General features: G+C 38.4%; 1 protein-coding gene across 1 annotated transcript in view; it reads right to left on the bottom strand.

The window, feature by feature from the left end:
* Positions 1–830: 830 nt before the first annotated feature.
* Rida (reactive intermediate imine deaminase A homolog) overlaps positions 831–12,536 on the bottom strand; it is a 13,582-nt gene continuing 1,876 nt past the window's right edge. The window contains exons 2-6 of the mRNA XM_010619571.3: positions 6,173–6,278; positions 3,857–3,911; positions 3,266–3,334; positions 2,695–2,750; positions 831–1,219 (exon numbers count right to left, since the gene is read on the bottom strand). Coding sequence (XP_010617873.1) covers positions 1,157–1,219; positions 2,695–2,750; positions 3,266–3,334; positions 3,857–3,911; positions 6,173–6,278 — 349 coding nt within the window. The 3' untranslated portion in view covers positions 831–1,156. The remainder of the gene's footprint in view (positions 1,220–2,694; positions 2,751–3,265; positions 3,335–3,856; positions 3,912–6,172; positions 6,279–12,536) is intronic.

The raw sequence follows: 12,536 nt of genomic DNA, 5'->3' as shown, positions 1-12,536 counted from the left end.
ATATATATATATAAATTCAAAATAATGTATAAAGTTCCATTTAGAAATAATCAGAACAAACCAAAAATTCAAGTATTGAATGCAGCAGTGGTTTGTTCCTTTGGGGAAGTTTGTGGAATGGAAAGGAAGGGGGGATTTCCTTTTTTAATCTCTTTAATTCTGTATTGGGATTTATTGTACAAGGAGGAAGTACTCATATAGTTTTCTAAAACTGCTGAAATAAAGAGCCAGGGACAGAGGCACCTCTATAATCCCAACCACTAAGGAGGCTGAGGCAGGACAACAGCTAGCGCCCAGGAGATTTGAAGTCAACTCGGGCAATACAACAAGAGGCTGTCTCCATCTCCAAGAAGGAAAAGAAAAAAAGCAAGAAAGAAAGACTTTACTTAACAAACACAAAATGATTATAAATACTCTGATGGTTCCATCCCCCGCTACCAGGTAACATTTTCACGAATAAACTGTTAAAAACGAAGTGAACAATAGGCTGGGTGCAGTGGTGCACATCTGTAGTCCCAGCACTCGGGAGGCTGAGGCAGGAGGATTATTTCGAGTTCCAGGCCAGCCTGGGCTGCGTAGTGAGTTCAAGGCCCTCCTGAACTGCATAGTGAGACTCTGCTTCAAAAAGACGAAAACAAAAACCACTCCCCTCAAAACATTCAAAGTAAACAAAATCACACCAAGAGAAATCTGCAGGTCTGTTTTATTTCCATTAGAAAATTCTATCTTTATAAAAATTTGGTCCATTTTTTTCTGCTTTACTTCTATCACTCGTCTAATTTAATTTTACTGAAGTAAAAGCATAATCATATGTCTAACACAGGAACTAAATATTTTGCCCGCTAAATTAAGAGGATTTAACTAAACCGGTGCGCTCCGTATTATTTCCCAGGACTGACTCCTCCTTCTGCAGGCTCTTTCTCTTCCACTTTTGTGACTGCGACTGCGACGTCCCTCCCCTCACACCGTGCAGCATGGGTGTGCCTCAGTGTAATTCATCCTGCAGCGACTGACTCGTGTCAGATCTGCCCACGAGATGGAATTTCTGTAATGTTATATGTTTTAGTCACACTTGCCCTTTCCAACATCATTTATAAAAATTAAGACACTGATTGAAGCCATGATGGAAATGCCCAAGTCGCAGCTGTGGGCCTGTTCAGAGCGAGGCTGTTGTGAGTGGCCCTTTCACAGCCACTGCTTCGATCTCCACTCGGGCTCCCTGGAGGAAAGGAGAGAAACCATGTCCACAATTTTGTACAAATTAGGAGAGCTCAGGAACACCTGCCCAATACGCATGTAGCTAACAGTACCATAGTACTTATAGCATTACACTTCTCAAAGAAAGAAGGGACAAGGAGCATTCACTAGGAACCTACAGTAGGCCAGGATCCCATGCCTGGCTCATTGGATGCTCACAGCAGCCCTCTTAGACGCATGTGCTGCCCATTCATCAAATGAAGCTTAGGTAGGCCGGGTCCAGAAGAGGGTTAGACCCGTCTGGGTATCGGTGTGACAGCACACATCTGTAACCCTAGCATTCAGGAGGCTGAGGCAGGAGGATCACTGTGAGTTTGAGGTCAGCCTGGCATCCTGTCTCAGAAAACAAATAACAAACAAAAAACAACAAAAACCCCATGTCCACATTGAGTTCCTTTTATGAAACCCAATATTTAAATCAGTTTGATGATAATGGTTATTCCACATAGCAACTAATTAATAAAAATGCCACTCTTGGGAGATATATTTGGTTAGTGGAGAATTACAAGTAGAAGTCAGTTAAGAGCACCTTCTTGCCTGACTTCCACTTGTATGACCATGTGGCTCAGAGGCACAGGAAAGAGCTACCTGTGAGATCGGAGGACCAAAACCAGGATGATGAGCACTACATGTGCTGCTGGTTTGGACAGCATTTTTCGAGGGGAAGGTCTAGATTTCTGATAAAGAACTAAATGAACTTTTTATGCAGAATTGAAAACCCATCTCAAATTTATAGTCCTCTAAGTAAATTTTTTATAGTCCTCTAGTACTTTTTCTCAATCTTTTTTTTTTTTTTTTTGAGAAAGGGTCTTGTTATGTAGTTCATGGTGGCTCTGAACTCTCTCTGTAGCCCAGGCTGGCCCTGACCTTGCAGTAACCCACTGCCTTAGCCTCCCAAATGTTGGGATTACAGGCACTTGCCACCAAACCTAGCAATTTTTCTCCCACTTAAATATTCTGATTTACAAGGTTTAATTTTTTTTTTGAAAGGCAGAGAAGTTTATTTTGGCTCACAGTTTATAGAAGCAAGTTTTCTTAATTTTTTTTTTTTCCTATGGATGAAATACTGGGCATTCACTTTCAGACTTTAAGTACCTAGGAAGCAAGCCAGTGTGGTGACTTGCAATCCTAGCACTTTGGAGGTTGAGGAAGGAGGACCTTGAATTTGAGGCCAGTCATGGCTACAAAGCAAGATGTTGTCTCAAAAAACCAAAAGCATGGAACTATATTCTTTATTTTTATTATTATTTTTTTGGTACCGGGGCTCGAACTCAGGTCCTTGTGCTTATGAGGCTGGAGGCAGAACCACTGAGCTAAATTCCCGGCCTTTATATTCTTTACTTTTAAATTTCCTTTCACAGTACTTAGTTTGGTTTATTCAAAACACAATGTAGAAATTTAAAATTGTGTAGATGAGTCATTTTCAAATGTACGTACCATAGGCAAAGCAGAAACCTGATAAGCTGCTCGAGCAGGAAAATTACTCTTGAAATCTGAATTTAAAAGAATTTCATTTTAGTTTCCAGACATTGTACTGTTACTGCACAATCAAAGTCTGGTGAGTACTTTGTGGACTAATCAGTTCTTAGATAGAAGCAACAATTGAGAGAAGTAACTCACACTGGTTTGATGAAACATTTTGCCATATAACTCATTTTTAATACTTTTCTAGAAGTCTTAGCTTTCTGGAAAAAGTAAGACAATATAATCCATGTCCATAAATAACTTTTAGGAAGCTTAAAAAGCCAAAGGGAGGTTTACCACAATTAGGCTTTAGGAAAATGGATTTGTAACATTTTTGTATACTATCTTAGAAATGCAACAGAAATATCTCAGACCCTTTTTATGGGTTTAATACTGTGTGTTTCTAATCAAAGCATTAATTCTTTTAGGACAGATATCATTTTGTAAAGCATTTCCTATCACTCTGAATTGATAAGTGACACATATTCATGTTAAACTAATTTCTCTTTAGCACAGTAAACAGTAATAAAGTCATTTTACTTACATCGTTGGTAGACTTCATTGACAGCACCAAAATCGTTTATGTCAGCCAGCAAGACAGTTGCTTTTACCACTAGAAGATAAGTACATCGTCACAGGCTTAGTTATTTGGTCTGATTAAAAACACAGAAAAACAGTACACATGTTTCTGTCTTGATTACAATGGGAATGAAGAAGTGAAGTGGAATAGTGATGCGCCCCACACCACTGAAACAACTTTAAAATGCTAGAAAGATACGGCGTGACATATTGCCGGAAGCCTGTAATCCCAGCACTGTGCAAGGCTTAGTCGGAGGATAGCAAGTTCAAGTCCAGCCTGGGCAATTTAACGACTTACCCAGTCTCAATAAAAACTAAAAAACAAAAACTAAAAGAAAAAAAAAAAAAACCAAGACAAAACAAAACAAACCAAAAACAAAACCCTAAAAAAAGTGTTAAGGGTATGGCTCAGTGTGAAAACCCAGAGTCCAATCCCAGGTACAAACAACAACAACAGCAACCACCACCTCCACCCCCAGAACAAAAACCTCAAAACTAAACAAGGAAATATTAACAGTGGAGGAAATTAACAGTGAAGTAAAATCCAGCAGCTCACCGTTGGTGAAGTCGCAGTCGGCTGCTTTCAGAACCTCGCCTATGTTGTTAAGAGCCTGAAACCAAGGCACAAAAGGGCTAAGGCGCGGGTGTCATACTAAACTGCAACAGAAATGCAGCTACATCCTTCCATTACCTCTTCAGATGGCTCACACGACATAAAAACTCTCCTCTTTTTTTTTTCCTCATTGAGTTTACTGGTACATTTTAGGTATACATATACAGTACCAGTTACATTCATCATTGGGATCTTGTTCCTTTAATTATTTGTTTCAACTTCATGGAAACTGACTAGAAATGATGTGTTTCAGCACTTTGTTCCAGTCTTTTCACTCAATAAAGGAAAGAGTCTTTTCACAGAAAGATGCATTCCTCTAGCGGAAAACCAGGAAACATGCAACTTTCTAGATGTGTCCTAAAAGAGATCTCTTTCCTTTACTAAGTGAAAGGACTGGAACAATGAAAAAAAAATACTGGAACAAAGTTCTGAAACACATCATTTCTAGTCAGTTTCCATGAAGCTGAAACAAATAATTTCCAGGATCCCCCATGCTCTAATTCTTCAAAGATAAGAATGAAGTGGTAAGCATGAAAACATGTTTTCTTTTAAAGCAATAATTGATGTGAAAGGGCTCTTTTTCCTTTTTTTTAAAAACAGTATTAGTAAAGGCTGGGGATTTAGCTGAGTGGTACTGTGCTTGCCTTGTAAGGGCAAGGTCCCGAGTTCAATTCCCAAACACCCCCAACTCCCCCAATATTAATGAATTCTATATGTTTGATAACTCTGGCCTCTAGAAAAGCTTCAATTTTTAAATCTTATCTTCAACTTATTATTTTCAATTCATTCTTCTTCCCTTCCTTACTGATGACAATATAACATTTACTTACAGTTCTGTGTTTTTAAAAAATGATGACTGTTTTAAGTAAGTGCTACACAGTTAAGGTAAAAACTTCAAAAGCAAAAGAAGAAACAGCAAGATGTCTCTGACCCTTAGACTCCCACTCCCCGAGGTAACAGCTTCCAGTTTCTTTCATATTCTTCTACTAGAGAGAGTCGATGCTTTTACCAGCAGAAATGCACATATTCTTCGACACAAGCACGCACACATGATGGCGTAAGGTGCACACTGTCCTGAATGTTCATTTTATCACGTGATGATTCATCTTAGAGATCTTTCCATATGAGTTCAGTTGTATACATCTAGCATAATTTATTCAACCAGTTCCTATGGATAGACATTTAGGGTTTTTTTTGTACCAGGGATCGAACTCGGGACCTTGTGCTTGTGTGGCAGGCGGCAGAACCACTGAGCTAAATCCCTGGCAACATTTAGGTTGTTTTTTATTGTTGTGTATTACAAACAACTCTGTGAATGCATTAAATTACAATTTAATTCCATTATTTGATTAGAATAATTCCATTATTTTAATTGTTATATAAAACATTCTTTTAAAAACATGTTATGTGTAACCTTTGATATTTTTCTCTAACAAATATTGACCTTTTACTTCTATGGTGGTGACTTTTTTGGGGTTAGTGATGGGGGGAGGTCAATGGCCTTGAAAAGAAAATTTCCCAATCCACGTGGAAGTGGCAACATTTTATTTGATTTTGACAATTCAGGTTTAAAACCACATTAGTGCTAGCGAGGTGGGAATATTGTTTTTTAGTGAAATGATTCATTAAATTTCTAGCTCCAGTCCTTTAATCAAGAGCCGTTTTAAATCAGTGAGTGGTTTAAAAAGCTTTTATTCTTGTTTTTAAGACAGGGAGCTATGTAGTTTAGGCTGGCCTTGATCTTGTAGTGATCCACTTGCCTCAGCCTTCCAAGTGCTAGGATTATAGGTGTGTGCCACCATCCTTGGCTGTAAAAAGCATCTAATCTCTACCAAAACAATCAGGCAGTGGATTTCTCTGCTTCCTCCTCCTCTTCTTCCTTTTCCTCTCTCTTCCTCCTCCTCTTCTTCTTCGTACCGGGGATTGAACTTGAGACCTTGTGCTTGCAAAGCAGGCAGCAGAATCACTGAGCTAAATCCTCAGGCCAGGCAGTGGAGGATTCTTAATATTCATCAATATTTTTTCATTTATTTATTAGCAGCACATTTATTTGTACATTTTAGATATACATAATGATAACATTCATCATAGGGAATTTGTATCCATACATGGTATATCTTGCCCCTCACCCCTCCGCCCCGTGTACAAAAGCTTTATTTCCACTTTTTCCTTCTATTTTTTTTTTTTTTTGGTCTCTATTTCCTCATCAATATTGAAAAGAAGTAGAAAAGGAAACTTCAAATGTGGAAAATGACTTACTTGTTTTGTTTCTTCTACTACCCCTCCTGGCACAAGCTGTCCACTTGCAGGGTCTCTGCCGACCTGTCCTGAAATGTAAATGGTCCTGTCGACTAACACAGCTTGACTGCAACAAAGAGAAAGCCAGTGTATGTATAAAATACAACACTCATGCTAAAAAGTACAAATTGTGAAAGAAAAAAAGATAATTAGATTTCATTCAAATGAAAAACTTGTTTATCAAGAAATATCTTTAAGAACATGAAAAGATAACTCAGATTGGGAGAAAAATATTTGCAAAACATGTATCTAATAAAGGACTTGTATATAGAGTATATGAAAAATGCTAATAACTCAATAATGAAAAACAATCTTATAAAAACAGGGAAACAATTTGAACAGGTACTTCTAAAAGAGGATAAACAATGAGCTAAGGAGTAAAGATGCTCACCATATTTGTCACGAGAGATTTGCGAATCAAAGCCACAAGATAGCTCCACACACAGTGGTGCAGTAATGAGCACTGGCAAAGATGTAGAGCAACTGGAATCTTCACATACTGTTGGCAGGAATGCGAAATTGCACGGCTGCTTTGGAAAATGGTTTGGCAGTTCCCTACAAATTTAAATATAGGGGCTGGGGATTTGGCTCAGTGTTTCCGTTGCCTGCCTCCTAAGCACAAGGGCCCGAGTTCCATCTCTGGCATCACCGCCCCCCCAAATTAAATATAAACACTCAACTCAAGTTAAGAGTTTCTTTCCTAGAAAGTTTCTTTCATTCCCAAGAAAAATGAAAACGTGTTCAAAGACATCACAGAAACACTCAGAACATCACTGGTCAGGATATCGACAAAAGTAAATGAACAAAACCAACTAAATAATATATAGTGTTTGGTTTCATTTATATGAAATTCTAGAAAAGACAAATAATAGCAGCAGATAGTATAGATGACCGGTAGTTGTCTAAGCCGGGGTGGGGAGCGGATACAGACGAGGCAATGTTCTCGAGGCGATGGGAGCTGTGGCAGCAGATGTGCGACTCTACACATTTACTGAAATTCATGGAATGCTGCACTTAAAACAGGTGATTTTTAAAAAATCAGTAATTTATTCTCCAATAAAACTGTGAAACAAAAAGTGCCAGGAGCATTTTTAAAACAAATACTTCTCCGACATGAGAGTCACTGCTTGCTGCAGAATAAATTAAGGATGCATGTTTGAGGATACTCTTCAGTACTGACAAGTGCTCACTTCTATAACGAGGGTGCTCAATTTCAGGGTTAGGGTAAAGTCATAGGGAAAACCCCAAACTACACTGATACCCAAAAACAATGCCAAACAACTCAACCTTTTACAATTCATTTCAGGATAAAGAAGCTGTCTGTTTTTGTTGTTGTTTTGTTTTTTTGTTTTTTGAGACAGGGCCTTACTATGTAGTTGAGACTGACCTGGAACTCACTATGTAGCCCAGGCTGGTCTCGAACTCACAGCGATCCTCCTGCCTCAGCCTCCCGTGTGCTGAGATTGCAGGCGTGAGCCACCACGCCCGACTGTTTTTTTGAAATGAAGAGAAATCTTAATGGTTATTTTACCATTTACATACTTATTTAAGATACTCTTGCCACCCCTCCCCCCGCAGTGCTGGGGTCAAACCCAGGGCCTCACACTTGTGGTAGGCAAGTGTTTTATCCCTGATTTATAACCTTTGTCCCAAACTTTCCCCTTTTATGTCATGAAGTTTTCCCTGGTTTTCTCAATCATATTTTAACAAGACATTTTCTTTTAGAATAGGAGAACATTCACATGGTCCAAAAATCTATATATGAAGAAGAGCAGTGAAAACTCTCCATCTTATTCTCTGTTTGTTTGGTTGCCAGGCCCTATAGATAATGATCATTCCTCTTTTTTTTTTTGGTTTTATCTTTTGAGACAGGGTCTTATTATGTAGTCCAGGCAGGCCTCGAATTCATGGCAATCCTCCTGCCTCAGCCTCCCAAGTACTGGGATTATAGGCATGCACCCCCATGCCTGACTTGGTTTCTGTTTATGTATTCTTTACTTCATGCACATAGAAACCAACAAATGCACACAAATATTTCTTCCTCTTTTTTTTTGGGGGGGTACCCAGGATTGAACTCTGGTCCTTGTGCTTGCAAGGCAGGTGGTGGAACCACTGAGCTAAATCCCCGGCCCTATTTCTTCCTCCTCTGACACAAAATATGGTATAGTATATTTTAAATTTTTTTTTCCACTCAACAGTATGTCACAAAAACCTTCCATAACTACATGTTACATTCCTATTTTTTTTTTGTACCAGGGATCAAACTTGGGACCTTGCACTTCTGAGGCAGATGGCAGCACCACTGAGCTAAATCCCCAGCCCTCCTCATTCATTTGCATTTTATTATATGAAATACTTCATTGTATAAATATACATTAACTAGTACATACTTTAACCTTTGCTTCCAATATTTTAGTATTATAAATAGACCTACACTGAAAACCATTACACACAAACTTCCCCTGAGCAAGTAACTAGGCCCTTTCCCCTGGGCCCCAAGGGTCTCTGGTTGAGCCTTTATTATGACATACAGGATCTTGCTGTGTATTGTACCCAGCCCTACATATTATAATAGCCCCGTTCCTACCCTATCTCCTCTGGCCCCCAAGGCATCTTAGATTCTAAATTTCTTACAGGTAGAGACAGTGTCTTACCAGAGTCTTGCTGTGCTCCTAGAAGGCACACTCTACCTGTTGATGTTTTGCTCTCTAACCACTTAGTAGTTTTGGCTGTCAATAAATATCTTTTAGGCAGGAACTCTTGGCTTATAGCACGGGCTTTGGAGAGCTGAAGAAAGTAGACTTGAACTTAGTAACAGAATTCAGAGTCTAGGAATTCTCAACTATCTGGCTTTCACCTTGGTCCTCAAATAAATAATTATTGAGAGAGGTTAATTTGTAACCTTTTCTCAGGTTGAACAGCACCATTAGTTAGCACTACCAACTGTCCTGTGCAGTTCCTCTGTTACCATTAGCTAACATCAAGTGTCCTAACTTTCTACATCTGAAATGGAGTTTAAACTCATGTATTATTATTCATCAAAAACTATGATGGGAGTGTGGTTCAGTGGTACAGGTCTTCCCTAGCATGCATAAGGACCTGAGTTCAACCTCAGCACTGCCAAAAACTTTATGATGGTAATATAAACCCATTTATTTTTGAGAATCAAAAGTAAGCATTGGAACTCAGAGACTATCTGAGCTATGTGAGTTATTTCTTAGAAATTTAAAGAGGTTTATTTACAAAATAATTGGATACATGATGCCATATCTTCAGCATAAGAATCCTATTATCCACAGAGAAAACTTAAAAGTTTACCGTTCTACTTCCAGGTCAAAGGGAATATTTCAAAAAGCATTCTAAAGATAACAATGTCACAATCTATGCCACTGTATTACTGGCTGATGTGCTAAAAAGTGGAAAGCAAAGCAATAGCACCGAGACATTGAAATCTTCTCAGGGCCCTGTCCTTGAATATCCTGCACTGTGCTGAGCTGACTAGCTAATTAGTGACAACCCCATATCCATCCCAACTCCAGGGGCCAGCAACACATCTGAATTCACTCAATGCACTTGACTTCTTTCTGCAGAGGATCCACAATTTTCAAAAAGTATTCTCACTGCAAACTCCATGCACAAAATCTCATTTCCAAATAGTTCTTAAAATATGTCCAATTAACTTTATTAGAATACTGTAAGTTGGAAGGTGTTTTTCCTCAACAGAAAACAATGAAAACAAAGATCATATCTAGAACTTGTGTTCTGTGTCCTTTATGCAAAGTCCCATGCCATGAAACGTGCACAGCTTCTGTCACACTGGCACACACATCCGACAGTGCCCCTCTGTTCTGCTTGCTCTGCTTTATCAAGAAGCTGACCCTCACCACCTCAAAGTCAACCAGGGCATTAATCTTTTCTCTCCTGAGCAAAGAACACAGAGTATTTCTAAATAGGTCAAGGGAGATGTATGCTCTTTTAGCAGCTGTCAGGACAAAGTGTCACTGTTTATTTTTATGGGTCACTTTTGTTTTGAGATAAAAAAGAGGGGGAAGATGGAAAGAGGGAGGGGATGGAAAGAAAAGAATTAAAGATGTGTTCGGTACATGTACCAGGTCCCCACGAGGAATGTGATCATTATGTACTGCAAACTTGTACTAATAATATAATTGAAGAGATGAAGTAGAAATGTTATTCTATATGCTATCATTGTGTGATTAAGAAGAGGAATTGGGAGAGAAGGATGAAAAAGATTATTGAGTTTGACTTACATTGTAATATTGCTAATATTCCCTATTTTCACTCTCTTCTCCAAATTTTTCTTCAAATTACTATTAAGATGCTTTTCTTAAAAGAGATATGGTCATGTTATTTCCGGCTTAGGAAGATATTAGGGTTCCTCATTACATACAAAATAAATCTATTATTCTTTTCTGGTATGGGGGATTGAACCCAGGGGGTCACACATGCCAGGCAAGAGCTCTACCACTAAGCTATATCCCCAGACCAACTTTATGCTCTTCTGTTTAACACTGGAAACTACCAACAACTTGAACCCCCGAATCTAATTTTTACTGCTCACTTTTTAATTTAATCCCAACATTAATTTATGAAGTAGCGTCAGTCAAGGTTATGTCTCTTTAGAAGAGGCAAAGTAGGACAGGTCAAGTAAGTCAATTTGCAAGGTAATACCTGTAAAACAGAAGCAAAGCAAAAACTCAAGTCCAAAGTTCAACTCTTAAGGAGCATCCCCCAAAGGGTCAGTCATACAGAGTGAATCCCAGTGAGGAAATGATTCCCTTTTCCTTTTTTCTTTTGTTTTTGTACCAGGGATTGAACTTGGGTCCTGGTACTTTAGAGGCAGGCGGTGGAACCACTGAGCTAAATCCCCCGGCGTGATTCCCTTTTCAATTCTTCTATGTCGGAGATTGCAAACTAAATGACTTGCATTGAGCTCAGGATCCCACTGCCTAAATTAAAATCCTGTTACACCCTTTCTTAGAGGTGTGACCTTAAGCGTATTATTTACGTTTGTGTACATTAGGTTTTTTTGTCTAAAAAATGGGAACCGTAATAGGAACTAGGCACATGAAACACTTAGAATTATGTCTAGTGCTGAGTAAGCATCAACAAATGTTAGCAACTGTAATTTCAACTCTTCTAATTAAAGAGAAGAAAATATGATTTAGAAAACAAATTTAAAGAAATATCACTTCTTTTTTTTAAAGGCTGAGTTTGGAACCCGGGGACTTGCAAATGCTTGGCAAATGGTCTACCACTGAACTACATCCCACCAGAAACACCACTTTTAACAGAGTGCAGGCCTCAGGTTTTGAGCCAGCTGTAGTGTCTAGTTAAAATTTAATAACACTTTTCATTAAGCTTATTTTTTACTATTACTTTCTATTGAGTTGTATTCTATTTAGCATACTGTTTGTTATGCAGTTTCCTTTAAAAACTAATCTGTTAAGTAAAGCCAGATATCTCAAAGAAATATGTTAAGTAAATTATAATATAGGTGGTGCAGTGTTGGGGAAAAATGCAATAGTGGCTCTTGAATTACTAAAATTTCTGCCCCAAAATCTTCACGTCACACATTCTTCCACACCAACACCATCACACCAGCTGTTTCTCCTATTTGGAATCCCCTTCACTCCATGGCATCCTTACCTTGAATTCCTTACCAAATTGATTAAAAAACAAAAATTAAACTTCACAATGACCCCAGAAATGGCAAATCCAATCTTCAAAACCCAACTCAGGGACTACAAGGACTGAACAAAATATACAGTGAATGTTTAAAAATCTATACAGTACAAGACACTGCCATTAATCTCCCTCAAAATAGCTTCCCTTGCTTTGAACACTTATTCTACATTCCTGGCACTTTTGTAAGCAGTTCTAGTTCTCTTTCACGGGTGTCTTTGTGAGGTGGGATCAAACATCCAGTAAATGCTCCTGCAAGGTGTCAGTGTGACTTCTGGCTCATCCTTAAGTTATAATGACCACAAAAAGTAAATGTTTGAATGGATTCAGGACATTTTAGGTAGGCACAAAAGCACATTAACGCACGTGTATCTTTTACAAGGAACCATCTTAAATCTTATTCTCTCTCCTAATTTGTTCCTTCACTCCACTGAATTTATTTCCAATCTTACTATAATAATTATTGTTCTGCTACATGTGAGCACTATTTCTTATGGTAATGTGGTAGAGAGGGTGCTAGCGCTTGAATTCAAATTGAGCTGCCACTTCTAGACTGTCTGACCTTGGAAAAGAGGACTTAAACTTCAGTTTTTTTTTTTTTTTTTTTTTTTTTTTTTTTTTT

This window comes from Fukomys damarensis, unplaced genomic scaffold, assembly GCF_012274545.1.
Source record: "Fukomys damarensis isolate Sample0158 unplaced genomic scaffold, DMR_v1.0_HiC HiC_scaffold_5, whole genome shotgun sequence".
In the NCBI taxonomy this organism is placed as follows: Eukaryota; Metazoa; Chordata; class Mammalia; order Rodentia; family Bathyergidae; genus Fukomys; species Fukomys damarensis.
Note: the sequence above shows the minus strand (reverse complement) of the source record. Positions and strands in the feature narration are given on the sequence as shown.